Below are 26715 nucleotides of genomic sequence, written 5' to 3' on the forward strand. Positions count from 1 at the left end.
AGGCCATACTTTATGAGTAACGTAATAAATAAATCAATTTCATGTCCCTTGTTGACCGCCTCTCATTGGCTTCACAATTCTCAGGTTGAGTCCTATTCGATTTTTGGTAGACGGCCGTGTGCGCGATGATATGCTCGACCCAGAATTCTCCTTTTCACCTGACAATGTCCGCTGTTTCAATGATCTATGCGAGGACACACGTCCTTTCAAATGATTGAGTTTCTGCTCAAATATCTGTGTATCCTGCTCCACAAGCATCTCCTGCGCTTTCAACTGTTGCTCCAACTCCTTGATCTTGTTGGTCTTCTGGTTGCTCATCTGTTGCAACGCCTGGATATCTTTTTTCAATTGTCTATTCTGTCCTTCGATCTGCTCAATGTGATCGGAGAAATGCTCAATGGCCTTCTCCAAAGCCTCGAGTTTTGAGGTGCTTTCAACAGACTCATTCGCTTTGCTTTCAAGCTCGGCTATGTATGCATTTTTTTGCTCCAGCTCTCTGGTCATGACCAATTGAGACGACTTTAGCATCATGATCGTATCGTTCAGTTTGGTCACTTCGTTCGACGTGGTCTTCATGTTCATGAGTTCCTTGAACTTTGCCAGCTCTTCCTTCAACTGTCCATTTTCCTCTTCCAACTCCTGGTTCCGTGTCTCCAGTTTCTGTATTTTCCGGACGTTTTCTTCGTTGATTTTGGCTTGGTCAAAGTATCGTTTCTTGAGCTCATGATTACTCAATTCGCTATTAATGTGGACACTGTTTTTGATATATTTGGCTCGGGACCCGAACCTGAGCGTGGAGAGCGTTTCCTGATCATTGAGCGAAGAAGGCGAACAGTTGATAATTAGCGTGGTTCGGGAGTTTCCTCCGAGAGACTCCTGCAAAATACGCGTGAGCTTGGAATCTCTATAAGGGATATGCGTGGACTTGCCGTCCGTGAGAGAGTTTATGACATTGCCAAGCGCAGAGAGCGACGAGTTGATTTTCTTGGCCTCCTCTAAAAGCTGCCCGGAAGCACCTGTTTTGTCGATTTTCTCTGAACCTGCGAGATCGACCAGAAACAAGTTACCTGTCTTGATTATCCCGTCCTCCAAATTCTTGGAGCTCAATCGTATTTGAAAAATTGCATGCGACCGTGAGCTCTGCTCGTTCATATTCGTGGAGCCGACGCTTCGATTCTTGTTTCCCTGGTCTAGAATAGTGTACACATCGTTGAGGTTTGACACATAGAGAGTTTCCAAGTTGCTCACATAAACACCATCGACTTTGTTTTCATGGATCGCCAGCTTGGAGTTGTTCTTTGGATTGAGCAAGTCCCGCAAATTCTCGTTATAAATCTCCAAATACGAGACGCCCACCGTGTACTCGAGCGTCTTTGGGGAGTCCTCGATGCCTTGGAATATCTGCTCGAATATCCGCGGAGTCTGTCCTTTATTTCTCTCGTCGTGCAGATCGCCCATCATTGTATACGATTTTCCGGATCCGGTCTGACCATAGCATAGCACCGTTCCATTATAGCCCAAGGCCAGATCGTTGGTGGTCTGTTTGACCGAGTAATTGAAGATTTCTTCCTGCTCCGTGTCTTCGCAGAAAATACGATCAAACGTGAAATTGGTGGTATTAGACGCCACAGTGACAGAGACGCTCTGGTTATCTGGGTGGTATTCGACAATATTCGTGGCGCCGCTGGCCTTCTCCATCTCATTTTCGGGCCTAAACCGCACAATCACCTTTATATTGGTATTATTCACATACTCTGTGCCCCCCAGGTCTGGAGCCAGCAATTTGTACTGTAGTTTGCTAGGCGACTTTGTCGGCGACCGGGATCTGGCGTTGGAAGCTTTGTGGGACATTGAAGCGAGCTATTAGCAAAACTGTAGAGATACACTGGAAAGGTAAATAAATGTTTTTGTTTATAAAACGCGACCAATCGACCAGCCACATGTGGCGTATAAATTCTGGAGAAATCAAAATATTTTATTTCTCATCGCCACATAGAATAGTTGATGTCTTCGCTAACGGTCTCATACAACTTCCGAACATTTAAATGCAAGGTTAGCCCTTCTAAAATTCTCAATGATGTTCTCATAGAAAGCTGTGCCCATTTCAAGCTCGAGCCGAGCCAGCATGTTCTCAAACACGGGAATCAGCTGCTGGATCTGTCTTTGCCCTTGAGACTGGCCAATTTGCCTCAGGGTTGCAAGTTGGAACTAGTGAAGGCGCCACAGGACACGAAGTCCACTGGAGGAGGCTCAGTGGTGATAAAGTTGCAGATAATGGCTCCAGAAGGAGACTCAACCTTCGTTCTGCCTCCGCCTTCCCAGCTGGTGAAGGAATGCGACAGCGATAAGAGCATTGAGGAGGTTCTGCAGGAATTTGAGAAAAGTCTGAACATACAGCTGCTTCACAGAGAAGCAATTGGAGAGTGCAAATACATTTACGAGCCCATTGTGCAGAGCATGAGCAAGACGATGACAGGAACGTCTGAGCTCAAGCACTCACTAAGATCGTTAGGTCTTGTCACCGGGAACCATACATTGAGACTGAGATTTAAGGCAGAAAAACATGAAATAAGCCAGCCGCACCCGACTATGCCTCCAGCTTCAGTTGAGCATAAAAGTGAGACTCAGAGCTCTGAACAGCGGCCTGCGCTTTCCGAGGAAACACCGTCTCCAGTGGCAACCTCTAACCCAATCCAGGTTTACGTTCCAAAGTCAGAACACAACGAAGATGAACACGTTGATGAGTCCGTTTACGACATGTCCATCGAGCAGGCTAGACTCTACCAATCTCTGCTCGCCAAAAGAGCACACCCTAATAAACAGATGATGAGCAAAAGACAGCGCGAACAACTTGCTCCTGAAAAGCCTGCAGTCGAAGAATGCGTGATCAGAGTCAAATTCCCGGATTACACTCAAGTGCAACTTGTTTTGCAACCTGATCATACTCTAGGAGATCTTTATAACGTGCTCTCTACAAAAATCGTTCACATGACCCAAGCACAGAGAGAAAAGCCGCGTCCAGCATTCCAGCTGCACACGGCCTATCCTGGACAGGCAATCCTCACTAGCACAGACGATTTCGAAAAAGAGCTGGTGAAAGACTGTCAATTTGCACACCGTTCGCTTCTCGTGTACCGGGACGACTTCAAACGTTCGCAGTACGTGAAGGACGAGTATTTGAAGGCTGCCAAGGGATTGGACGAGCTGGAGGAGGTTAAAATTAGCAAGAAAGAAGTAGAAACGACGCAAAGCGAAACCAGCAAAGCTAGCACCCCGCCGAAAGACGAGACTCCAGCACCAACTCCCACGACCGCGCACAACACACGCAAAGTACCAAAGTGGTTCAAGATGGGGAAGAAATGAGATGTATTGTATTATGTATCATTCTTTTTTGAACTCCTCAAACAATTTGTCCATGTCCTCAAGCTCGACTCCCGTTGTTTCAGGATAGAACTTGTACACAACAATACAGCTGACAAAACAGAAGGCGCCGTATATGAAATACAACCTCCAACTGATGAGGTCAAGAAGTTCAGGACTGAGCTCTCCAACAACAAAGTTGCTGAACCAATTGATGGAGGTGCCCAAAGATGCACCGACTGAACGGGTATAGGAGTCAGCGTATATCTCACTGGCATAGAGCCACGCCAATGGGCCCCAGGAGAATCCGAAAGCAGCATTGTAAAGCACAATGAGAACGGCCACCATGATTGACCCGAACTTGTTATTCAGAGCGCTCATGACCCCAGAGACAAACAGCGAACTGCCCATCAACAGTCCGCCGGCTATGAGCAGTCGTCTGCGGCCCCCGATCCGGATGTTATCAACGAGGAACCATGGTATAAGTGTAGATAGGAGATAAATAATGGCATTTATTCCGGTGATGACAAAGGCAGATTTTCCTTCGAAACCCACCTCCTCGAATATCAGCGGAGCGTAGTAACTCACCAGGTTGATGCCGTTGAATTGCGCGAAAAACAGAGACGACGCGCCGATGGTGATGACTCTGCGGTTTTTGACGATCGTCCCGAGCCAGCTGCGTTGCTCGCGCTCGAGCTGTTTCTTCTCGCTCTCGATGGTGTGCTTGATGGCCAGGAACTCTTTTTTCGCCTTCTCAGGGTCTGGATCGTCGTCGTTGAATAGCTTGAGGATCCCATAGCCCTCGTTGTCGCGGTCAATGGCTAAAAGCCATCTGGGAGACTCCACTATGTAGAAGCCCCCGAAAAATAGCACGGCTCCCAAAAAGACTTGTACCAGAAGCGGCACTTTCCACGCGTACGTGCCGGACAGAAACGAGCAGATGAAGTCCAGCCAGATAGACGACGCAAACCCAAGGATGTTGCAGCTGAACGTCATCGACGCGATCATACCACGCTGGTCGTTTGGAGAACACTCTGATTGATATAGGTTGATGATGGAGCTCAGAAACCCAATTCCGGAACCAGAGATGATCCTGCCGATCATCATGATCCATATCTGTTCAAAGGGAGCAAATGTCTGGAACATGCCACCGATACAAAATAACAGAGCGCCCGTCAGAATCGTGTATTTGCGGCCCTTGGCGTCCGACACCTTGGGCACCACCAGAGCAGAGAAAAGCGCACTCAGCTCTAACAGGGCTATCAAGGTCCCGATCTCTATACTGCTTGGGTTGTCAAAATAGCTCAAAAACGATTTTTCTGTGATAATCAGCGACATGACGCCTTGCTCGAATCCGAACAAATAAACTCCTATGGAGCTAAACAACGACGTGAAATATAGGAGTCGCCGGCCCTTTAGACGGCTGTGGACGGTTGCGTCGAAATCCACGTGCGAATACAGCCCGCCCGTCTCCTCCGACTCGTGCGAGTCCTGCTCATCGGACGGGTCCGCAAACACGTCCTCCTGGTGTTGCCATTGCTGTGCCTTAGACTCCGCCTGCCCGTGTATATTTATCGGCTCAAGCGATATCGGATAGGTTTCGAGTGCCGTGCTGGTCTCCTCAGGCTCAAACGGATTCTGTTGCGTAGGCCTGCTACTGAGTTTCTTGTAATTGCGCGACATAGTCAAATATTACAATTTAGTTGTAAATATTCATGTGCTGAGGGGGTACGTTGATCACCCAATGACGTCATCTACAATATACGCGTCTATCGACGCGTCGATCTCTTTCCTCTAGCTCAAGCTGATCTCGTATAAAACGAACGGCTCGTAATCCTGGTCAACTAGCGAGGCGTACTCGTGGAGCCCCGCGTCAGCGACAAGGTTACCCTTCTTGTCCTTGGCAAATGCGTTGCCGCCGAGGTAGCCAAATCTCTGGATGAGTTCCCGCTTGGATTTCGAAATGGCCTTTGCCGGGAGTCTCAGCAAGAACGAGTAGAAGTCTGGGGGAAGGCCGTATCTGAGGACGCTCTCGACGAAGGTTCTGAGGATTTTGATGTGTGTCCACGACGAGACGATTTCCGAGTATGCGCTTTTGGAGAGTCTGAGCAGGTCGTTCTTGAGCGTGTGTTCTTCCTTAGACGCCTCCTGGTACTCGTTTCTCATTTTAGCCATCACCTCCTCGGAGTAGTCGAAGTCTCTAGGGATCCATTTGGCGTCTCTGGCCTTGGACAAGAACGCGGGCACGTATTTTTTGAACAATGTGACGGAATAGAGGTAGTACTCGGAGTCCTGGGCTATTTGCTGTGCAGACCGTGGAACCACAAATTCCACCAATGTCTCGTACTGGTTGAGGAACTCATCATTGACACTCTTTGGCACGGCCAGTAGGACGGTCTGGAGGTGTTCAGAGTCCAGCACGAAGTGTTCTGCACGCACAATGTCATGCAGTGACTTGACAGACAGGTCTCCGGTCTGTTTCCGCTGAGCGGCCACAAGATTCGACCTGGCCTGGTTGTAATTAGCGTAGGACGACCTCAGATCGTTGTCGACATTCAATGCCTCGCTTGAGATCAAGTTGATGAGTTCCTCGATGGGTTTATCCAGTCTATATCTCGAGGTGTTCCACCGGAAGGACTCCAAATACTGGTCCACGAATTTGCCGTCGATCTTCTGTTTGGCCACAAATTTAGCATCGCCCTCGCCATGGATGCTTGCCATGATATCCTGTACTTTTCCAATAGACCCGTACAGCTGCTGGTCGATTCTACCAAGCTCCTCGCTCTGGAGCACCAGCGAGTCGAGAGTGCCCACTTTGAAGCCCGGAAGCTGGTATTCAAACAGATCGACGCTGCCACCGTTAATATGTGTCTGGAGCCAGTCCTTAAGTGAGTCTTTGTCCGTTGACGTGCTCTTGGGAAGGGAAATTAGGAGATAATTGGCGTCCATGCTGACAAGCTGTAAATAAAATGTTGCAACAAACAAGCCGGGTAAAATTGTTTTTAAAAAGTACATCTGCTACATTTACTCGTCCAGCTCCAGGTCGGAGTTAGCATCTGGAACTGGTGTTCTTTCGTCACTGGCCACCTGGTTTTCTGTCTCCACTTCCATCGCATCGTCCTCTCCATCCTCTGCATCTTCAGCATCTTCTGCGTCTTCTGCCTGGTCGTCTTTTTCTTCTGCTTCACGCTCTGCTCGCTCTTCCTCTTCTTCCTCTTCCTCCTCCTCAACTTCCTCTTCTTCGAGTTCCTCCTCGTGCTCCTCGCGCAACTCCTCCTTCACGTCCTCAATTGTTTTTAAAAGTCTCGCCGAATCGTCCCTCACAAACTTCGTCAGCTCCGCTAACCGGTTCTGCCACTTCAAACTCATGCTCTGCAGAACTGTCCGCTCGCGCTCGTAGTGCTTGTCATTCAGTTGCACCAGACGGAACTTTTTGACCTCCTCGTTCTTTAAAATCTCCTCTACACGGCTCACAATAGTCTCGTCTATCTGGTCGCTGAAATCCGACTTTGCAAACTGCAGCCTGATGTCAAGACCGCTTTTGCGTAGTCCATTCAAAAACTCCTGGTCCTCTGTGTTCTCATTGTCCAAAACCTGATCAAGTTCCAGCTCTGGGATCTGTGAGATGAGCTTGCTGAACTCTGCTGCCAGACTCTCGTTCCTGAGCTTCTGGCCTTTATACCGCTGGATCTTCATGTTATTGAACTGGTAGTGCCCAGAATGCAGTTTTTTCAGGTTCTCGTCGGCCAGTTTGTTGTACATGCTCTTCACCTCGTTTTTGGCGTTGATCAGCTGGACATTGTCCAAAACGGCCTCTCGGTGAAGGGAGTTCAGTAGGTCTGTATCCGCGTCATCCAGTGCTCCTTTTTTCTTTAAATCCACCAGAGTGCTCAGCAAGTTTTGTGATTTGTCTAAAGACTCATTCAGTGTGGACTTATATCGCTCTAGATGCGCCATTAGACTAAATATTTTTATTTTATTTATTGCATTTATTTTATTAATTTTATTTCATGTCCTACAAAGCCGTGGTGTTTGATCTAGACTACACGCTTTGGCGTAAGTGTGCCAATTACTTGTGCTAACCTAGCGTGCTGGTGTGATACACATATATCCACGCCTCTGAAACTCCATAAAAGCAAGAAAAACACAGTGGTCGACAAGTACGGCTACGAAGTGACCCTGTATGAGGACGTGGTGCCAATTTTCGAATATCTGCGGTCTAAAAACATTAAAATATTCACCGCCTCAAGAACAGCAAGCCCGCCAACCGCAAAGAAACTGATCAAGCTGTTCAATCTCGAAAAGTACATCGACGATAGCGAATGGGGATGGGGATCGAAGAAAAACCATATATCGAAGCTTGCTGGCCGAAACGACATCGACCCGTCAGAAATGTGTCTTTTTGATGATGAGTATAGAAACAAAGACGTGGAAGAGATTGGCGTCAAGTTCTGCTACCTGCCAAACGAAAAATTAACGTGGAGCGAATTCAATAAGCATATTAACCCGTCTCATGAACACTAAATATACAACATATATAACCGCAATTAGACCTGTATGCCCTTGAGCACCTTATACAGATTTAGCCTTATCAGCAAGGGCGATAAGGTCATCAAGAGTAGCACCTTCAGGAATAGGTATCGCTTTCTTATCAGTTAGCTCGACGCGGCTAGCTACTTACCTCTTTGAGGACCTCTTTGAGCTCCTTCTCAGTCAACTGGTTTTCTTGCACAACAACAGTCGAGTCGCCAATATTCTCTGCCGTCTCGGCAGACGAGTCTTGCTCGGATTCTTTGTTCTCGGTGGCGGACTTCTTTTTCCACCACGGTAATCTTTCCAATAAATGAGGATATGTGGTCACGACAAGCGACGCAGCTCCTAAAAGCGCGACTGCGGAGGCGGCTGCGAGAGTAACGTTCCTTCTGCGAGGAGCCATTTTTTGGACAAAAAAAAGACGGTTTTTAGTATTTATACGGGAAACCTTTTCTCCTCCGTATCAAGTAACTGAATCCAGCAACGCGATAACGCGACCCTGCACCGGCCAGGCGAAAAAAAAAAAAAATAGGGCGCATAGAATTTACAAATATGGACTAAAAACAATAATGATTGTAGCTCGTTACAACATTTGAATAAAAGATTGGCGTTCTCTGGTCTGCGGTATCGATCTCAATAGTCAACAAATATCACCTGCTGCTCCCCGTCATCATCCTTACCGTGGGACTTCCAGTATTTCTTCTGCTCCTTTCCATAATGTTTCCAGTACTTTTTTTGGTCCTTTCCATAGTGCTTCCAGTAATCAGGGTCGTCGACTTCTGTCATCACTTCAACTTCGGCGTCCTCAGGGTTCTCAGGGTCCTCAGGCTGATCGCCATGAGACTTCCAGTGTTTTTTCTGCTCTTTTCCGTAATGCTTCCAGAACTTCTTTTGGTCTTTGCCGTGCTTCTTCCAGTAGTCAGGGTCTTCAACCTCAGCCACTTCTTCGCATTCAGGGTCCTCTGGCTGTTCAGGCTCGTCGCCGTGAGACTTCCAATACTTCTTCTGCTCCTTGCCGTAATGTTTCCAGAACTTCTTCTGGTCCCTTGCGAGTTGCTTCCATTCCTCATCGTCTTCGTCGTCCTCATCGTCCTCATCTTCCTCATCGTTTTCGTCGTCTTCGTCATCTTCATCTTCACCATCTTCCTCATCGTCTTCGTCCTCGAAGTCGCAGTCTTCCTCCTCCTCCTGATCCTCCTCCTCTTGGATGTCGAATTCCTTTTCCTCTTCAAAGTCGCATCCCTCCTGCTCTTCGTCCTCATTCTCCTGAAGACCGAAGAAACGGGAGAAGGCCTTCACGATGCGCGTGAGGTAGGTATTTTCCTGTTCTGGGAGCTCAATAATCGAAGAGAGCTCCTCAGAAAGCTCCTCGTCGTCGAAGGTAGTGGCATTCAAGTACAAATCAGCGGGAATCTCGCCAATGTAGGCTGCGTCTCCAAAGCCACCAATGATGTAAACTTCCTCGACGTGGAACTTGGCCCAGAAGGTGGAGTGAACAGGGGAGCCAGGGTACCAAGCTGGAGCATCGTGGTGTCTGAGAGCGAAACAAGCATCCAATTCTGGAGAGCCGGCGACAGGGACAAATGAACCTTTCAAGTTGACGCGTGGAGAGCCGGCAGCAGAACGAACTCTGCCTCCAATGTAGTGTGGATTAACGTGATCGTTGATTGGGTGGTCTCCGACTCTGATGGAGACAGAGACTTTAGAACCCTCATCGATATTCCTCTGGCTCGAGGAGATGTTGACGAGCAAGAAAATTGGCTCGCCGTCGTCCTGGCAATCAGCATAATATTCCATGAACGAAACAGGGACGCCATCCTTTTTTTGGATAGTGGCCAGATTTGCTAATGATTCTCTGTTGACCAATGTTCTGGCGACACGGGCAGCAGTCTCAACGTCGTGGTAGCCCTTCTTCGGAACAGGCAGTGCGAAGCTGCCCAAAGCAAGCAGTAGCGAACTCAAGATTGTGGCTTTCATTGTGGGTTAGAAAATTATAGAAACAAAATGGGGGCTATTTATATTTTTTCTTGTCACTTATCGGTCCACCGAATATTCGGCCATCCGATAAAATTTTGGGGCCCGGCAGCGCGGCGGGAGATAAAAATAGTGTCACTTTAAATAGTTTTTATTCTATACATTGTCATAAGTTTAAAAAAGTAATGCCAGGGCCGCAATGCCAATGGCTCCGGAGCTGACCATCAGCTTGGCACCACCTGCCTCGAAGTTTTCGATCGAGGAGGTGCCGTTCGAGCTCAGCGAAGAAGACGAGGCAACAGCAGCCTTGGACGATGCACCAGCATAGGTGGACGTGGTGGTGACGTACTCGTTGGTAGTCGAGTAGTGGTTGTTTGTCACGGTAGAAGTTGGCGTGGTGGTCTCGTCCACGTAGGTGATGTCCTCGGAAGAAGAAGAGGTGTAGATTGTGTTCCAGGAATCTTTCGAAGAGCTTTTTGCTGGGGCAGAGGACGTGGTAGCGGCGGTGACAGAGGTGGCAGCTGGGGTGGTTCCAGAAGAAACGGCAGCTGGGGTAGAAGAGTATGGACAGTAGGTTGTCACAACGGTCTGAGTGCCCTCGACAGTGGTAGTTAGGGTGGTCTGGACGTACAGGGTCTGGTCTGCCTCGGAGCTGGTGGCAGCAGTGCCAGCAGTGCCAGAAGTACCAACTGGGGTGGATTGAGCAGCTGCAGAGCTCTCTGGACATGTGGTGAGGGTTTCGGTGGCCAGGGCGGTGACTGTGGTGTCCTGCTCGGCGGAGGCAGCGGAAACAGCGGCAGAGGTGGCAGCTGCAGACGAGGTAGCTGGAGTCTCAGCAGCGGCCTGGGTAGTAGCCGCGGCAGTGGCGGCGGTGGCAGCAGCGGTAGCAGCAGTTGTTTGAGCCGTCGCAGCAGCGGTTTCATCAGTCTGGACCTGGACCTGGCCGTCGCCGATCTGGTTGACGATCTCGTCGGCCGCGGTGGCCAGGGAAGCAAGGACGGAAGCGAGCACAATCTTGGACAATTGCATAATGAATGACTAGAGTGAGAGTGTTTGGAAAACAAAAGTTCCTACAGGGCCTGGTATATATACTTGTGCGTGTTAGAATGCGTCGGAGCGTCTAGTGACATTCTCGCGCGCACACGCCAAGGGGTGCCTTGCGGTGTCTGGAAAAAAAATCACAATGGTGCACCGCGTCGTGTTCGTTACGTAAGCATACCACACAGAAACAGGCGAGAACGTGAAAAAATTTCAGCGTGAATGGAGGCGGCGCTGCTGAACGAGTACCAGATCGCGCACCTGGTGTACCACAGGGACTCGAAACAGCACCGCTCGTCGCTGTGGTGGAAGCATTTCAACATCCTGCACCGGCGACTGCGGACGGTGTTGCAACTTTGCATCGACATCGACGAGATCACAGGCAAGAGACAGCTCTCCTCGCTTAGGTTCACAAGGTCGCATTTCCCCAAATTCCAGAAGCGCACGCTGAGCGCCACACAGGCGGCGCAGCTGGTGCAGCGAAAAAAACAGCAGCTCCAGACTGTGATTAATTATTTGCTGCAACGCATTCTGCCTACTTGCTACTACAGATTCTACGCCGTGATCGAGCTGGGCCAGTATCTGGCTCTTGGCTTTACGCTGATGGGCCTGGTCGCCAAGATCCGTGCGATTCTGCTGCAGATGCGCTCTGTGCCGGCCCCGGAGCCAGATCCTGAGCCGCAGCTCTTGCAGGAGGAAGAGGTCGGAGAATTGATCGCCCCTGCAGAGCTTGTCAATGCAAGCCTCGAGGAGCCGAGGAATGAAAACAGGAAAAAACGCAAGAAGTCGCGCAAGACGATCGACGATATATTTGGCTTCTAGACACCGTTCAACTTGTCGGCGGCCCATCTCGGCAGCACAAAGCTGGCGCTGTGGATCGCCGAGTTGTAGTACCGGAACAGCTGCGCTTCGCGGTCACGTGACTCTGCCCTGTGCGGCGCGGACACTTTGAGGTCTGGGTTTTTCGAGCAGCACATGAGCGCGATCTGTCCGGAGGTGTATGTAGGGATAGTGCAATAGCAGCATTCGGTCACCGCAAACACCTGACTGCAGATGTTCTTGAGACTCCTGAGCTTGTCGATGTTGAGCCATATGTTCTCGGATGCCATCGAGATGACCATTCCGTTGGCGTTGAGCGCGTTGTAGAGCAGCTCGAAGTACTGTTTCTGGAAGAACGCCTCGGCTGGGCCGTCTGGGTCCGACGAGTCGGTGATAATAACGTCGTATTTGTCGACTTCGTCGCGGGCAGCTGTATTTTTCAGGTATTCGAAACCGTCTGCCAGAACAACCTGCACTTTCTCGTGCGACAGCGATTTGGCCATATTCGGCAGGTATTTCTTGGAGAGGTTGATGACCGACTCGTCGATCTCGACCAGAGTGGCCCGTTCGACGCAATCGTGCTTGAGCACCTCTCTGAGGACTCCTCCGTCTCCGCCGCCGATAACCAGCACTTTTTTCGGGTTAGGGTGCGCAAACAGCGGCACGTGCGTAATCATCTCCTGGTACGCAAACTCGTCGCGCTCTGTGACCTGAATTATGCCGTCCAGGACGAGCACGTTGCCGAAGTCTGTGGACCTGAACACCAGCACGTCCTGGAACTTGGACTTTTCCGCGTGCAGAATCTCGGCAACCCTAAGGCGCATGGCCTGACCCGGGAAGAACTCGTCGCTTTCCTCTCTGAACCAGCCGTCTTTGATCAATGGGTGGGTTAATGGCATTTTGGTGGAAGCTCTGATAGCGTATCGGGGTGCCAAAAAAAATTTGCGGGCCGATCGACGCTGGAAAAAATTCTGAAAATATTTAGAGCGATCCAATATTCATGAAACATCCGTTCCAGAAGGTACTGCTCAACGAAAAGGGCGATCTGCTGTTTGCCAGTGCGGGCCAGAAACTGTTTGTTTTCCAGCGCCGCGAAAACTGGCAATTGACCGACTCCTGGCTCGACACCGTCGACCAAAACTATGCCCTGATCAAGGAGTATGAGGCACGCACCAGGAAGTTCGAGCAAGAAAGCGTTGCCGGCGACCGCAAGCCGCCAAAGGTGCCGACACCGGGCCCGGGAGCTCCTCCAAAGCTCTGCTACATCAGAGACATCCATCTCAGCAGAAACGAGAAATATCTCATCCTCACTACAGACACAGACAAGGCGGTGGTGGTGTTTGAGCTGAACGACGGGTCGTTGCGACAAATCAAACGGCAGCCTCTGCCAAAGAGGCCCTGTGCCGTGTCGACGTCGCTCGACGACTCGACAGTCGTCGTCGGAGACAAGTTTGGAGACGTCTACTGTATTGACATGCTATCGGCTGAGATCAAGGATGAAAAGGACATGGTGCCGGTTCTGGGTCACGTGTCGATGCTGACGGGGGTGTTGAACGTTTCGGACGGCGCCGGAAATGAGCTCGTTGTCACGACCGATCGTGACGAGCACATCAGACTGAGCCGGTTCCCGCAAAGTTACATCATCGAGAAATGGCTGTTTGAGCACGAGGAGTTTGTGGCGTCGATCGTCGCGCCGCGGTGGTGTCGCGACAGGGTGCTGGTGAGCGGCGGCGGCGACCCGTTTCTGTGCTCGTGGCGCTGGCAGGAGGGCGTGCTTGCCGACAAGCTCGATCTCTCTGCCGCGGTCGAGCCGTATCTAACCGAGGAGCACCTGGTGCCGTCGCGGTTCCAGAACGACGCCGGCGACCTGAAGGAGTTCACGGTGTCGCAGCTGCTGGAGCTGCCGTCGCAGAACAGGCTGGTGGTGCTGTTTGACAAGATGAGTGCGTTTTTGGTGGTTTCCGTGGCAGAAGACGGAAAACTGGGTCTGGAGCGCACGGTGGCCGTGGCGAGCCCGGTGATCTGCGGCGCGGCTTCGGCCCAAAGTCTCGTGCTCAGCGTCCGCGGCGCCGAAAACTGTCTGCTCGAGTACACGCTGGACAGCTGGACGTCTGTGGAGCTGCGAGAGGTGTACGGGTGTAACGACGTGGAGTGGGACGAGAAGGGCGACCTGTTTGCTTCGTTCTCGGTGAACCAGCTGCGCAAGCGGAGCGAGCATTGATCACAGGAAGCCGCGGCGGCGATTGAAGTTGGCCACGTCCAACACGCCGTCGGCCAGCACGCCGTTGAACCAGAGCCGGCCCTGGTCTTTGGAGTTGACGGTCCACTGCGACCGCAGCAGCTTGACGTCGATGACGTCGCCGTTGAGCGACTGTGTGTTCTCGCTGCCGCCGGCAAAAAAGTCCATGTACCAGTTTTTCTTCGTTTCGTGGCCGTTCAGCGTGAACGAGCACTCATCCAGAGAAACAAACATCCGCAGCTTCTCCTGGACGCTGCCGTCCTCTAGTACCGTGGATTCGTACAGGTCGCCGTCCAGTGGGCTCAGCAGTGTGTACAGACGGCGCGCGGTGGCGCCGGTAAATAATAGATTGACAAAAGAGAGCTCTGTGTGGATCAGTAGACTAGCTTCCTCGGACTCGATCTGGAGCACCAGCACGCGCGCCTTGGCGTCCACGAAGGGCCGTTTGTACACGGCTGGGCCGGCGCACGTGATCGAGAGACAGTCTTTTTTGACGTCGGCAAGCGCAATGACAATCTCCTCGCAGTGGGTGAACGGGTTTGTTTGGATTTTGTGCGGAATCAGTTTCTGCTCCAGAGCAAGAAACCTGTAGTAGCGGCACTCTGCCAGCAGCTGGCGGCGATGGTTTTCGTTGTCGACGCAGATTCGGCCCGTCGACAGCGCATTGAGCAGGTCGGTGAACAGCTTGGCGCTGCGTTTGATCACGATCGGGCTCTGTGGCGGCGGGCGGATCACGTCCTTCAGCTCGCCGCGGAAATACGGGCTCTGGAACGTGGTTTGGTACGCCACCGTGAAGTAGTTCGGGCTGTTGCCCTCGCCGGCCACCAGGTCCTGCGGGAACCGGAAACTAAGGCCGCCCACGTTGCAGTAATAGAAATCCTCGGTGAGCTGTTTCAGCAGTTTCTGGAGGTTGAAGTAGGTCGCGTCCGCGTACAAATGCATCAATTCGTACTCGTTGTCCGCACGAATGCAGTATCCTTGCAAATGAGAGCATATTTTGTCAAACACGGCAGAAGAACGATCAACAGTGAGCACCTTGTTCTCGTTTTCCTTGCGGCCAAAAAAAGAGGTGAAGTAGGACGGTGAGTCGAACGAGACCGACGCGCCGCTGAGGCGAAACAGTCGGTCACCTACCTGGATGGAGTACATCTTCTCAAATGGCAGCACAGCAGGGATCTTGGGATCGACCTGGTACTTGGTAGACAAAGACATGAGGGAAAAAAAATTTACGTAAGAAAAACCAATATAACTATCACATTATTATTGCAATATGGAAGGTCCCTGCAAGGACTTGGAGTTGGTGGACAGGGCGATGGCGGTGATGGACTCTAAAACTTCATGGCGTGAGGCTTGTCACCGCTCTTCAGAGAAAAGGTGGAAGCCAGATATTGTTTCAGGTATGGGGTCTTTTTAATTTCGGAGATCAGGGCCTTGTCAACAACCTTCTGGTCCTCGATTCTCTCGGTCTTGATCTCCTTCTTGGCACCCTCGCCAAAGAACTCGCCCTCCGACTTCTTGGAGCTGGACTTCTCTCTAGCAAAGTAGCTCACGTTGAACTTGGACAGGTCAAGGCCGTCAAGAGACACTTTGGTGGAGGTGGCAATGACGTATCTGGCGTTGACTCTTCTCAAAGGAACACCGTTGACCTTGAATGGGCCGGAAACAAGAAGGGTGTTGTCCTCAAGGTTCTTCAGGTAGACAACCCTCTTGCCTCTGAATCTTCCAGCAAGAAGAATCAGAACGGTGCCCGGAACAAGCGAGGCTCTCAGCTTCTGGGGTCTGGCAGACTTTCTGGTCTGCTTTGGAACAGGAACGTCCTCCGATTCGTACCACTTTGGAGCTCTGGTCGACATCTTGGAAATAACTCTTTGGCTGAAAAGAAATATCTCTGAGTAATCTCTTCGCGCAGGCCAACCACCCTCACTCCGCCAAATTTTTTCCGCGACTTCTGGTGCGCGGTGTTGGTTGGGCACGTGATTTACAGACAGGGCTCATGGCATTTCCACCACGGCATACCGCCGCTGCTCGCCGGAAACGTCAAACACACCTCGCACCGGAACCATCTCGTAGGAACTCGGCAATGTAGCAGGCAGCCCAAGACCATCGTAGTATATCCTGTAGTGTCTGTCTGCTGAATATTCCATGTCTGTATCAAACGCTATCTTTGCGTGCTCGTAGTCTCCCACCGCCTCATTCACACTGACACCCGTCCACTCCACGTCCACCCCACGTGGCAGCGCGCTCGCAATCACAGTCACTAACTGCGGCACGTGGTCAAGATCACGTGATGCTTGAGTATAGAGGGTGTACGTGTGACTAACGGCGTCCACGAGGCTTGCGTCGGTCACAAAGCAGCACATGAAGAGCACTGTCTTGCTTCCGATGGCTTCCTTGACATGCTCAAAGTGTTGGAGTGCAAGCACCGTCTGAGTCAGAACATCCTTGCACACGCTCATGTCTTTAGGGACTAGCGGGATCTGGCCGCTGATGTGGGCCATGTAGGTGGATGTGTCTGCTATGGACTGCGAATACGGTCCGATGTTTGATGGCGCCCAATAAGACCGGCCCTGGACGTGCAGACCCTTTTTGAAGCTGGTGTTGTTTATGATCTCCACGGAAAGCTGGGCAAAGCAGTTTTCGGGCAACTTGGTTTCCACGCACACACGGGCTGGTGGGAGTGGGTGTGTGAACATTGTTTGGTATATGGAGTTGAGCAGGCCAAATTTTGACATGTCGCTCACGAGTAGCGAGGAGAAGATCACGTTCGTGGGGTGCAACTTATGGTTGTCCAGGTAATCTTTTAGTTGGGACATTATGTGGGTCATTTGTAGCTCTGCTGTTGGTTGCGTGGAGGTGATATTACTTAGGCGAAGAAGGGATTTTGAGTGTGATGAGTTCTGATGCCCGTGCCGAAAGTGCTGCGCGTCACTCGTCGGTGCTTCCCGCAAGCCGTGTTTAATCTGCTCTCTGATCCCCTTGAACGGCTCGTGCAACAGTGGTGGTTGCACCACATCGCAACTGCCCCCACCCTGTTTCTCTACCACCTCCACTTTTAACTTCAGATACCACACCTCGTCGTTGGTGTGTCGCACGGTCTCCTGGTGCATGATTTTTAACCTTCCCTTGGTGAAGAAGGGCGCATCAAACACCAAGCTCTCGAACTCGCCGCCTTCACCGCACACGTGCACCCCGTACTTTCTATTCAAATCCACCAGTACTGGGTACATTTCCTGCAAAGTTAGCCCCAAGTGCTTGTCGTTGAGGCCGATAGCGGCCACTTTGATGAGTCTGGCTTCCATTTTTGAGGCGCACATCTCGCCCATCAGCTGTTCCTGATCTCTCTGCCACAAATACGCCAGCGCGGTGAGTCCAAGGCGGCTGCACACATCCTCCACGCGGGTGCGCTGGTACGACGACAGAATGGCCCCCACGCTAACAGCCTCCACGTCCGGGTGGTGCTTCTTCACGAGCTTCAACAGCTCGTACAGATCCTCGGTCTCGTCATTCTCTGTTCGCTCGTATTCTAGCTTCTGGTTGTGCGAGTCGCCGCAGATCATCCGCCGGTACAGTGGTTTTCCCGTGCAATCTGCGTAGTACGGCACGATATCGAAGCCCACGGTCTGGTACATAAAGGAGTCGAGCTCGTGCGAGTCAGAAGGGGGTGGATAGAGATTTGCCAGGCATACGAGCTCGTGTCCGTTGGCCATACAATGGAGAATGTTGTAGCAGGAGTCCTTGCCGCCGGAGATCAAAGCGACGAACTTCATTCGGAGCTGAAATATATTAGATAAAAAACTGAAAAAAAATATTATCAGTTAATGACATCTGAGTTCGAGCACAATGCAGCCAAGGTGGTTGCGCTTCGCAACCGGGCGCTGATCCAGGCAGCGACGTCGAAGGATGCTGCGACGCGACGCAATTACGAGCGGCTGCTGCTGGAACGACGGCTGGCGAGCGACGTCAAGGAGAAGGAGATCGACACAGAGCACCGCAGCGTGGGGAGGCTCGATCTGGTGGAGCTGCGCGCAGACGAGCTGTGCATGTTGCAGAATTTAGGCGCGGCCTTCCGCATCAACTCGCCGCCGCGCAAGCTCAAACGAACATCACAGGCGCCGACAGCGGCGGCTACACAGGCGCCCACGCAGCTGCCACAGGCCACCAGCCAGGGGTACCTACCGCCGCCACCACAACCAGACGTTCCCTCTGCCAAACGGGTGCATCGCTTCACGCCCGAGTTCACCCCCAAACTGGACTACTAGCATGACATCATAATTATTTTCCAATGATCCCCTTCCCTTGTCCACCGGCTTAGCCATATTTAAACGCTCCCACCCGCTGCAAACTTTCTCTTGTTTTCTTTCAACCCATTGCTTTGTGCCTTTGCTTCCACCTCACAGAGCACCCAGTTATTCCAAAATGTTCACCACGTGTAAGTCTCCCCTGCCCCTCTGTGCCCCCAGCTAATATCCAGCTTCTGGTGAAACCTCTGGCGACATCTTCTCTGCCATCTCCACTTCCGAGCCCATCTCGCTGTTTTCTCAGAAAGCCTCTACGGTGTCTGTGCCCAGCGGGGTGACAAAGAATGGTGCCGTCCAGACAAACAACTTTTGGGGTAATCTGACCCTCGGTGACCAAACCTCCTATGTTTACACTCACCCTTACTCCCTGTGGTACTCCACTAAATCCGACTATGAGGGGCTGGCTGTGTCCCACCAGACTGCCAGCCAGCGGGTCTACGGTGAAACCGACGAGGAAGGTGCTGCATCGTACTTCTACGCCCCGGCGGGCAACATCTCGCTGTGTCTGGGCTCGAGCGATTTCGACTCCAACGTCTCGCTCAAGCTCGCCAACCTCAAGAAGATGTCTATCGACGTGACCGTCATGTCGAAAAGCGCCGGCTCGTTCACCGCCACCCTCGTCCAGGGCATGGGCTTTGTGTCTGCCGTGTACAACGACCTGATCCCCGAGATCCATTCCGGCGTCGGCATCAAGTCCGTCACTGGCGACACAGCCCCGCGCTCCGGAACCGACAAGTACAAGATCGTGCTCAACGACGGCTCCACCTGGGTCATGTACGTGACCTTCAGCGACAACCAGTCGTGCAAGTTCGCGCTCAAGGACTCCAACCACATCATCGGCTCCAATTCGATCAACAACTGCGTTATCCAGGTCGCGTGCGGCGACGATAGCGCCTATGACAAAGCCGCTGGGTGCTATCCGACCTCTGTGACGTTGAGCGCGTCCGTGTCGGGCTCCACAGCCACCTACGCGTTCGAGTACGCCACCTCCGGCTCCTCCAACAATGGCACCACCATCATGTACGCCATGCCGCACCAGAGCGACTCGTTCACCTCGACCACCTCTGGCGCCAAGACTTCGGCCACGCTCGACGACACCGTCCACGGCGTCATGACCGCGTACCTCTCCAACAAGTTCGAGATGTCCGAAACGCTCACCACCAGCATTGGCAAGGACCCCTGGAGTGCCATCTCCGGCTTCTCGTCGCCGTCGTACTCTGACTCTGAACTGTCCGCCATCAAGGCCGCCGCCGCCGACGAGTACAACGCAGACGTGTACTCGTACACAGACCTCGACTCGATGTACACCTCGGGCAAGATTCTCGACAAGTACGCGTACGTGCTGTATGTGTGTCACTACGTACTGAAAGATTCCGACAAGACGAGTACGCTGCTGGCGTCGCTGAAAAAGGCCATCGAGCGGTTCAGCGGCAACAGCCAAAAGTACCCGCTGTGCTACGAGACCAACTGGGGTGGAATCTGCTCGACGGGCGGCATGTCCGACGGCGACACGTCGATCGACTACGGTAACGCGTTCTACAACGACCACCACTTCCACTATGGCTACCACATCCACGCCGCCGCGCTGTGTGCGCTCGTCGACGCCGACCTGGGCGGGTCGTGGGCCAGCAGCGTCAAGGACTGGGTCAACTCTTTGGTGAGAGACGTGGCCAATCCGTCGAGCGAAGACTCTCACTTCCCGGTCTTCAGAAACTTTGACTTTTATCTCGGCCACTCCATCGCGCACGGAATCACCGTGTACGCGGACGGCAAGGACGAGGAGAGCTCGAGCGAGGACTACAATTTCGCGTACGCCATGAAGATTTGGGCCTCTGTCATCAATGACACCAACATGGCGAACCGGGCCGACCTGATGCTCGCCATCTCGAAAAGAGCCATGAACGTCTACTTTCTGTACACGCAGGACAACACGGTGATGCCCTCGAAGTTTATTGGCAATTACTGCAGCGGAATCTGGTTTGAGAACAAGATCGCGCACACCACGTACTTTGGAACCAACATCGAGTACATCCACGGCATCCACATGCTGCCAATCACACCTGTCTCGTCTCTGATCAGAGGTCCGACGTTTGTCAAGGAGGAGTGGGAAAATGTGCTGAGCTCAAAGATCGGCAACGTCACGGACGGCTGGAAGGGCATTTTGATGCTGAACGTCGCGCTGTACGACCCGGCCACCTCGTACAACTTCTTCAGCGGGTCCGACTTCTCGACCAACTACCTGGATAACGGTATGTCCAAGACGTGGTCTCTGGCCTACACTGCAGCTGTGAACAACTAGGGTGGACTACTTGAATATTTCTGTGTAAGCTGAGTAAAAAGCATATGGATTGTAAAATATCCGACCGGGCTCCCTAAACGTCTTTTTTTTCTAGCCGGACCTTCTTATCTTTTTTTTCTGCAACAGTTAGCGAGATCTTTTTTCCTCGCTGAAACATTCCTATCCGGACTATCAGACGTTTATTCTGCTAATATATAAATATCGCAAATATCGCAGCATGACGCTCATTTTCCGCTAATGCTCAGACTGAAAGCGCTCGTCTCCCGCCCGCTGCGACCAGGCCCTGCTCTGCGTCCGCGGGCGCCGCTAGTGGCCCACCGTCTCCAGTCATCGGGCAAATCCTATCTCGACAGTCTCACCACGCCCGAGCTCCTGGGCTACGGCGTGATCGGCCTGGCCACTCTGTCCAAGTCCACGCTCAACACGGTCATTTCTCTTTTCCCATACGCGCCGCTCTGGCTCGTCAAGCTGCTCGTCTACCGCAATTATTGCGGCGGAGACAACCTTGCACAGGTTCTCCAAACAGGCGACCGCCTTGCCCAGCGCGGCATCCAGAACATGATGCTGTCGCTGACGATTGAGGCATGCGACGGCACACAGACGTCGGTGCCGGTCAGCCAGATCGTCGAGCAGACGCAGCAGTCGATTTCGCAGGTGCTAGTTCCGCACACGGCCAAGATGATCTCAAAGGCTGCGGACATCAACTCCGTGCCGCCGGGTTACGTTGCGCTCAAGCCAACGGGACTGATTGATGACGCGGCCGAGATTTTGCGTAACCACAACAACGCCAAGTACGACGCCGGGTACCAGCAGCTGCTGAGCAACTGTCGCGACATTTGTCGTGTCGTGGCACAGGAAAATGAGAAACTGGCCAAACAGTATCCAGGCAGAACGGCTCCGTTTGTGGCGGCCGTGATCGACGCTGAGCGCAGTGATCTCCAACACGGCGTGTACAGACTCCAGAGAGACCTGTTCCGCGAGTTCAACCATGGCAAAATTAACGTTATTGGCACTGTCCAGATGTATTTGCAGGAATCGAGCCACATTCTTGCTGAAGAAGAGAAGCTGGCACGTAAGGACGGGTACCTGCTGGGCTGGAAGCTCGTGAGAGGTGCATATATCCACTCAGAGCCGGACAGAACGGTGATTTTCGCAACAAAACAGGAAACCGACCAGAATTACGACGCAGGCATCGCCGCCTCGATCGCCAACATGAGCTCGGAAAAGCCAGCCGTGGGGCATCTCGTTGTTGCGTCGCACAACAGAGAGTCGCAACTCAAGGCCACACAGCTGCTACAAAAGGCCGACGCGCGCGTCCGGGCCAATGTAGTCCTCGGCCAGCTGCTTGGCATGGCCGACAACATCACGTTCGAGCTCATGAACAGGTACGACGTCAAGAACGTGATCAAATACGTTCCTTGGGGCCCTCCGAAGGAAACCAAGGAGTATCTCTTGCGAAGACTCGAGGAGAATGGTGACGCCGTCAGAAGCGACAACGGCTGGCCATTCCTTAAACAGGTCGCCAAGGCTTTGTTCAGAAGACTCCGCCATCAATCATAGAACGTAATAGATCGTCATTTCACGTACTTGTCCATAAATCGTTTGTGGAAATCGCTGCGGAGCATATCGTTGACATAGCTGTCCTGTCTGCTGGCTTTTTCCTTTTTTCTGAATGTCGTCGACCGCCACGACTTGTGCACGCTGTCGCTGAACTGCACCAGCGGGTTCGAGCTCGCGGCTCGTCGAGCAAGCTCCTCCTCTTTCTGCTTAGCCTGCCGGGCCTCTTTTTCGCGCTTGATTTTCTCCAGCTCCCGCAGCAGCTCGGCATCTTCGTCTTCCTCCTCATCCTCCTCCTCCTCGCTTTCACTTTCGCTCTGGCTTTCGCTATCTGTGTCTATATCCTTTGTTTCCAATAACAGCTGTTTGCTGCGTTCTAACTCGTCAACTTCCGGCTGATTTTCCTCCTTCTCACCCTCATTCTCGGCCCTGTTCTGATCCTCCAATTCGCTTCGCAATTGCTGAACCTCGCTCTTGTCCACCTCGTGCTCCGACGGCCCGTCCCAGTCGTCGTCCATCGGCCGTTTTTCCCGCCGATACTTCATCGCCATGTGCGCCGGCATTGCCCGTTTGTGCTTGATCGTGGACCGCACGTTGTCACGGCCGCGCGCGTGGTCAAAAGTCGGCCGGTGCGCAGTAGTCATTAAAAATGATTTTAAATAAAATAATGATTTAAATAAAATAAATACCTAAAATAAATAATCTCCATTTTTAATGTCCTCCGTGTCCATAAAAGATTTTGCCTACGACGCCGACCACCCACTCCACTACGGTATCACCGACGGTTACATAGAAGACACCAGCGAGCGCGTGATACAGGCCGTGGCACTGTACCCTTTTGAGCCAGAGAATGAGAACGAACTGAAACTGGAGCAAGATCAAGTCATAATCATCAACTACGAGTACGGCGAGGGGTGGCTCGTGGCCCACGATCCCGAGTCGGGAGAAACAGGGCTTGTCCCGTCAGAATACGTGAGCATTTTAGACGACGAGTTAGAAGAAACAGGCCAGTCGGACGACAACGAGCAACACAAACACCAAGATGCACAGCCAGACAAAACAAAGGAGCAACAAGCTAAGCCGTTCCTACCAGGGATTCTTCAGGAGCTCGGAGACTTGAAAATTACACAGCAAAATACAGATAACCGGGAAACCAGCACAGAATAATCGTCTACACAGTCATTAATCACTATTCGTTCTCCAATAGCTCCTCCAGGTCCACGTCTTCTTTGCTGGCCTTTTCGAACAACGGACCGCCCAGCTCGTTTACCAACTCCATCACCGTGTTGGCAAGGTCTCTGTCCGTCTCGGCAGCAACACTGTCCACTTGCAGCAACTTGTACGCCTCGGTGAGCGCCAGGCGGGCATCTCTCACCGTCTCGTCGCGCTCTTTCAGTGGATATTGCTCATAGTTGATTGACACTTTGTCTCCGTCCTTCTCGGAAATGCCGTTTTGGTTTCTTCTGGCTGCCAGAAGATATGCGAATCCTTCCAAATAATAGCTCTCGACACTCTGTTCGTTAATATCCTGCACAGACGACGCTATAGCCGTCGCCAATTCGAAGAGTCCCGTTTCAATTGCATACTTAGAGAGCGTCATCAGCGGCTGGCACAGGTCGATGTACTCCATCTGAGACTCAGGCTCGGTAGACTCCTCCAGAGCAGCTTTCTTGTGCTCAAAAAGCTCCCAGGCTTTTTTCACGGCCTCGCGCGCCTCCTGTGTCTTCTGCTGGGAAATGCGGATGCTTGCCAGTAACGACCATGTTTCTCCGTTGGTGTTGTCCAGACTGAGAGCCAGCTGAATGCATTTTTCGCACTCTTCCTCTGCGGCTGGCTCCATGCAGAGATCGGTCATCCAGATCTCAATTATGGCGAACAGTGCTTGATTCAGTTTCTTGAGAAGATACTCCTGAACTTTTTCGGGCTCTGTATAAGCTGCAAACAGCAGCTGTGTGCTTTCGTCCAGTTCCTGTGGAGTTTCCGACTGGACCATTTCCAGCTGAGCCAATAATCTCTTCACCCCCGTCTCCAACAGGTCCACACCGTCATTTGCTCCTACTATCTGGCCCAGATATAAAAACTTCTCCACACCGCTCTTGGCCTCTGGGTCCAATTTGCAGGCTTTGCTCAGTACATCGTATGCGCTTTCCACGTCTCCATTTTCCAAGTGTGCCTCTCCAAACGACTGCAGAAAAAGTGGTGAGTCTTGAAATTCGCCAGCTTTGGCACTCAGCAGCTCCACAGCTTTTTCGGGCTGCTGGTTCTCCAGAAGTTGAGCAGATTCCACGATAACCTGTTGTAAAGACATTAATATTTATTTTTTTCTGAAAAAAAAAATTGAAATAAATTAAATTTTTCTCCAACATGGACTATCTTGAGGAACAAAAGCAGGAAATCGAGATTCTACAGAGCATATATCCCGACGAGCTGGAGATAGTATCAGACACAGAATTTCGCGTGTCGCTGTTGCTAGACACTAACACAGACCGCAAACACACCCTGATCCTCAACGTCAAGTACCCAGAGACGTATCCTGAGGTGGTTCCGCAATTGCGCATCGAACAGGAGCACGATGAGGCGCCCGAAAGCACACTCAACATTTCCGAGACCGTAGAGTTCGACAGAGACGATTTGCTGGATCTGCTGGACTTTGTCAACCAGAACGCCGAGGAAAACGTTGGTATGCCTAGCATTTTCACGCTTACGTCCTTGCTCAAAGAACATGCCGAGACACTTTTTCAGGAGAAAGTGACCGCACTAGAGAAGAAATACGAGGAAGAGCGCCGCGCTAGAGAATACGAGGAACACAAGAAGTTTTCCGGCACTAAGGTGACGAAGGAGAACTTTGCGCAGTGGAGATTGAAGTTCCGTGCCGAGATGGGAATAGACGCCAGGCTCAACGAGCGGTTCAAGCAGGTGCATCAGGGAAGGCTCACAGGAAAGGAGATATTCGAAAAGGGTCTAGAACAAGAGGACGAGGAGTTGTAACGATATTTAACCTGATTCGTAATTTGCATAGTCGAACGAGTGTAGAAACAACATCTCGTTGGTGATGTGCGGGTGGTCTGGAATTTCTGGCAGCTCTGCAGGCTCATCGTTGCGGTACTTGTTTTCCACGTATTCGTGGATAAGATCGGCGTCGTTCAGCATGATTTCGTCCTCGCGACAGCTCAAATAATGTAGCAGCCAATTTTCCTGTTTGACGGACTCCTCATGATCTTTTCTCTCTAACAACGCCGTCTCCAATTCCAGCAGCTGCTCGCTCACAACTTCGTCTGGCTCAGCCACGGCCGATTTTTGCGATAGCTGGCTCACCGGAGTCGGGTTCAAAACGGCGCTCTCGAACGGCAGCGCGCCGTCCATCACCTGCTCGATCTCGTCTCCTTCGATGTCGAAAATAGACGTCTTTTCCTTTTCCCGGACCTCCTCCAAGCCGTTTATCTCGTACGGAACCAGCTTATTTAGTCTCTGACGTCCGCTTGGCATTTGTCGCCCAAAATCCAGCCCCAATCTCCAGCCAATGTTCGACCAGTAATCTTTTAATTTAATTGGTCTGCGCACCTTCATTTGGGCCAGAGCGCGATGCACGTCGCTCTGCGTGATCTCAAACTCGTCGTGAGCCTCTATTTTGTCCTCCAGAACAGTCAGCACCACTTCATAGGCCATGTTCTGCGCAATATGACGCAAAATGTACTTCGTTTCTTCGTCCAAAACCATCGGCTTGGACAGCTTGCGTTTGAGCCCGGTAGCAGCATCCAGGAGCTGATTATTCGCATACAGAGCATTTGCCATGTCAGTCATGCGCTCGTAGTCCAGCAGATCTTGCTCGTTCAAGCCCGGATGCGTCTTTTTGAACCGGAAATTTGTGTCCGAGTCTCGCATGTTGGCCACCGACTTGAGGAGAAACGCCTGCGACTCCTCCATCTCAATGAACTCGCTGCTCATCTCGTAACTCGCGGGGATCTCGTCATATGACACCAGTTTCAGCAATCGTCGCTTGTGTCGCTTGTACTGCTGTAGTTCGCGTTTTAGCAGCTTGTAATAGTCCAAAATATCTGCAATTGATTTCGATGGTAGCTTTTCCTGAATGATGTCGGCTCTGTGGATGGAATAGCGCGCCAGGAGCTCGAAAAACGTGTCTTTGTCGTCCGCCGACCAGTACGTGCCCGCTTCATTGACTTCATTCTTGCGTCGGTATCTGAAACCCGCGCTCGACACGTAAGTCCCCACCAGGTTGGATCGTCCAAACGGACTCGTATACGAAAGAAACCTGCGCTTCTCGGCCTGGAAAAATCGCAAGTAGTTGACGTTTCCCTGGAACAGCCTCGGCTTGTTTTCCAGCCGGTAGTATGAAAGCTTGGCCGGCTCCTGAATGATTTCGCTCGCGTCCTGGAAATCTGTGCTAGACAAGTCTGAGGAATCTGAGCTTTCGTCGATCGACGAGATCGACGCGTCCGACTCGGGCTCGCTAGAGCTCAGCTCAATGTTCTGTGTCTCGTCCTCGATTGAGCTCTGTGAGTCCTCATCGCTGGAATTTCCCAGATAAATATCAGGAATGCCATTTTCCATGGCCTCCACGTTCTAAAATCTCTGATCTG

The 26715-nt window shown here is 51.8% G+C and overlaps 22 protein-coding genes across 22 annotated transcripts; 8 read left to right on the forward strand and 14 right to left on the reverse strand.

The window, feature by feature from the left end:
- Window positions 1-39: 39 nt before the first annotated feature.
- HPODL_00616 (kinesin heavy chain) lies at window positions 40-1851 on the reverse strand (the record flags this gene model as incomplete). The annotated part of the gene is made up of 1 exon (XM_014080576.1): window positions 40-1851. One exon carries the CDS (start codon window positions 1849-1851, stop codon window positions 40-42), a length of 1812 nt encoding a protein of 603 aa, XP_013936051.1.
- Window positions 1852-2004: 153 nt separating this feature from the next.
- On the forward strand, window positions 2005-3363 carry HPODL_00617 (uncharacterized protein; the record flags this gene model as incomplete). Its single annotated transcript, XM_014080577.1, has 1 exon — window positions 2005-3363. The coding sequence occupies one exon, from the start codon at window positions 2005-2007 to the stop codon at window positions 3361-3363; it is 1359 nt and encodes a 452-aa protein (XP_013936052.1).
- Window positions 3364-3381: 18 nt separating this feature from the next.
- HPODL_00618 (MFS transporter) lies at window positions 3382-5043 on the reverse strand (the record flags this gene model as incomplete). Its single annotated transcript, XM_014080578.1, has 1 exon — window positions 3382-5043. One exon carries the CDS (start codon window positions 5041-5043, stop codon window positions 3382-3384), a length of 1662 nt encoding a protein of 553 aa, XP_013936053.1.
- Window positions 5044-5154: 111 nt separating this feature from the next.
- Window positions 5155-6309, reverse strand: HPODL_00619 (V-type proton ATPase subunit C; the record flags this gene model as incomplete). The annotated part of the gene is made up of 1 exon (XM_014080579.1): window positions 5155-6309. One exon carries the CDS (start codon window positions 6307-6309, stop codon window positions 5155-5157), a length of 1155 nt encoding a protein of 384 aa, XP_013936054.1.
- A 75-nt stretch (window positions 6310-6384) lies between these two features.
- Window positions 6385-7317, reverse strand: HPODL_00620 (uncharacterized protein; the record flags this gene model as incomplete). The annotated part of the gene is made up of 1 exon (XM_014080580.1): window positions 6385-7317. The coding sequence occupies one exon, from the start codon at window positions 7315-7317 to the stop codon at window positions 6385-6387; it is 933 nt and encodes a 310-aa protein (XP_013936055.1).
- A 53-nt stretch (window positions 7318-7370) lies between these two features.
- Window positions 7371-7884, forward strand: HPODL_05163 (uncharacterized protein; the record flags this gene model as incomplete). Its single annotated transcript, XM_014080581.1, has 2 exons — window positions 7371-7416; window positions 7448-7884. The coding sequence occupies 2 exons, from the start codon at window positions 7371-7373 to the stop codon at window positions 7882-7884; spliced, it is 483 nt and encodes a 160-aa protein (XP_013936056.1).
- A 48-nt stretch (window positions 7885-7932) lies between these two features.
- Window positions 7933-8296, reverse strand: HPODL_00621 (putative secreted protein; the record flags this gene model as incomplete). Its single annotated transcript, XM_014080582.1, has 2 exons — window positions 7933-8007; window positions 8042-8296. 2 exons carry the CDS (start codon window positions 8294-8296, stop codon window positions 7933-7935), a joined length of 330 nt encoding a protein of 109 aa, XP_013936057.1.
- A 230-nt stretch (window positions 8297-8526) lies between these two features.
- HPODL_00622 (putative secreted protein) lies at window positions 8527-9870 on the reverse strand (the record flags this gene model as incomplete). The annotated part of the gene is made up of 1 exon (XM_014080583.1): window positions 8527-9870. The coding sequence occupies one exon, from the start codon at window positions 9868-9870 to the stop codon at window positions 8527-8529; it is 1344 nt and encodes a 447-aa protein (XP_013936058.1).
- A 171-nt stretch (window positions 9871-10041) lies between these two features.
- On the reverse strand, window positions 10042-10896 carry HPODL_00623 (putative secreted protein; the record flags this gene model as incomplete). The annotated part of the gene is made up of 1 exon (XM_014080584.1): window positions 10042-10896. One exon carries the CDS (start codon window positions 10894-10896, stop codon window positions 10042-10044), a length of 855 nt encoding a protein of 284 aa, XP_013936059.1.
- An 827-nt stretch (window positions 10897-11723) lies between these two features.
- Window positions 11724-12623, reverse strand: HPODL_00624 (Spermine synthase; the record flags this gene model as incomplete). Its single annotated transcript, XM_014080585.1, has 1 exon — window positions 11724-12623. The coding sequence occupies one exon, from the start codon at window positions 12621-12623 to the stop codon at window positions 11724-11726; it is 900 nt and encodes a 299-aa protein (XP_013936060.1).
- A 101-nt stretch (window positions 12624-12724) lies between these two features.
- On the forward strand, window positions 12725-13945 carry HPODL_00625 (uncharacterized protein; the record flags this gene model as incomplete). Its single annotated transcript, XM_014080586.1, has 1 exon — window positions 12725-13945. The coding sequence occupies one exon, from the start codon at window positions 12725-12727 to the stop codon at window positions 13943-13945; it is 1221 nt and encodes a 406-aa protein (XP_013936061.1).
- On the reverse strand, window positions 13946-15175 carry HPODL_00626 (uncharacterized protein; the record flags this gene model as incomplete). Its single annotated transcript, XM_014080587.1, has 1 exon — window positions 13946-15175. The coding sequence occupies one exon, from the start codon at window positions 15173-15175 to the stop codon at window positions 13946-13948; it is 1230 nt and encodes a 409-aa protein (XP_013936062.1).
- A 116-nt stretch (window positions 15176-15291) lies between these two features.
- On the reverse strand, window positions 15292-15816 carry HPODL_00627 (60S ribosomal protein L6-B; the record flags this gene model as incomplete). The annotated part of the gene is made up of 1 exon (XM_014080588.1): window positions 15292-15816. One exon carries the CDS (start codon window positions 15814-15816, stop codon window positions 15292-15294), a length of 525 nt encoding a protein of 174 aa, XP_013936063.1.
- A 138-nt stretch (window positions 15817-15954) lies between these two features.
- On the reverse strand, window positions 15955-17730 carry HPODL_00628 (ATPase (PP-loop superfamily); the record flags this gene model as incomplete). Its single annotated transcript, XM_014080589.1, has 1 exon — window positions 15955-17730. One exon carries the CDS (start codon window positions 17728-17730, stop codon window positions 15955-15957), a length of 1776 nt encoding a protein of 591 aa, XP_013936064.1.
- A 51-nt stretch (window positions 17731-17781) lies between these two features.
- Window positions 17782-18222, forward strand: HPODL_00629 (uncharacterized protein; the record flags this gene model as incomplete). The annotated part of the gene is made up of 1 exon (XM_014080590.1): window positions 17782-18222. The coding sequence occupies one exon, from the start codon at window positions 17782-17784 to the stop codon at window positions 18220-18222; it is 441 nt and encodes a 146-aa protein (XP_013936065.1).
- Window positions 18223-18379: 157 nt separating this feature from the next.
- Window positions 18380-20560, forward strand: HPODL_00630 (Glycosyl hydrolase family 81; the record flags this gene model as incomplete). Its single annotated transcript, XM_014080591.1, has 2 exons — window positions 18380-18392; window positions 18435-20560. 2 exons carry the CDS (start codon window positions 18380-18382, stop codon window positions 20558-20560), a joined length of 2139 nt encoding a protein of 712 aa, XP_013936066.1.
- Window positions 20561-20797: 237 nt separating this feature from the next.
- HPODL_00631 (Proline dehydrogenase, mitochondrial) lies at window positions 20798-22120 on the forward strand (the record flags this gene model as incomplete). The annotated part of the gene is made up of 1 exon (XM_014080592.1): window positions 20798-22120. The coding sequence occupies one exon, from the start codon at window positions 20798-20800 to the stop codon at window positions 22118-22120; it is 1323 nt and encodes a 440-aa protein (XP_013936067.1).
- A 14-nt stretch (window positions 22121-22134) lies between these two features.
- On the reverse strand, window positions 22135-22761 carry HPODL_00632 (uncharacterized protein; the record flags this gene model as incomplete). Its single annotated transcript, XM_014080593.1, has 1 exon — window positions 22135-22761. One exon carries the CDS (start codon window positions 22759-22761, stop codon window positions 22135-22137), a length of 627 nt encoding a protein of 208 aa, XP_013936068.1.
- A 70-nt stretch (window positions 22762-22831) lies between these two features.
- Window positions 22832-23284, forward strand: HPODL_00633 (NAP1-binding protein 2; the record flags this gene model as incomplete). Its single annotated transcript, XM_014080594.1, has 1 exon — window positions 22832-23284. One exon carries the CDS (start codon window positions 22832-22834, stop codon window positions 23282-23284), a length of 453 nt encoding a protein of 150 aa, XP_013936069.1.
- Window positions 23285-23306: 22 nt separating this feature from the next.
- Window positions 23307-24425, reverse strand: HPODL_00634 (TPR repeat-containing protein; the record flags this gene model as incomplete). Its single annotated transcript, XM_014080595.1, has 1 exon — window positions 23307-24425. One exon carries the CDS (start codon window positions 24423-24425, stop codon window positions 23307-23309), a length of 1119 nt encoding a protein of 372 aa, XP_013936070.1.
- A 56-nt stretch (window positions 24426-24481) lies between these two features.
- Window positions 24482-25105, forward strand: HPODL_00635 (Protein GIR2; the record flags this gene model as incomplete). Its single annotated transcript, XM_014080596.1, has 1 exon — window positions 24482-25105. One exon carries the CDS (start codon window positions 24482-24484, stop codon window positions 25103-25105), a length of 624 nt encoding a protein of 207 aa, XP_013936071.1.
- A 6-nt stretch (window positions 25106-25111) lies between these two features.
- On the reverse strand, window positions 25112-26686 carry HPODL_00636 (uncharacterized protein; the record flags this gene model as incomplete). The annotated part of the gene is made up of 1 exon (XM_014080597.1): window positions 25112-26686. The coding sequence occupies one exon, from the start codon at window positions 26684-26686 to the stop codon at window positions 25112-25114; it is 1575 nt and encodes a 524-aa protein (XP_013936072.1).
- Between the last annotated feature and the right edge of the window lie 29 nt (window positions 26687-26715).

The sequence above is a fragment of the Ogataea parapolymorpha genome, chromosome III (genome assembly GCF_000187245.1).
Source record: "Ogataea parapolymorpha DL-1 chromosome III, whole genome shotgun sequence".
NCBI classification, from domain to species: Eukaryota; Fungi; Ascomycota; class Pichiomycetes; order Pichiales; family Pichiaceae; genus Ogataea; species Ogataea parapolymorpha.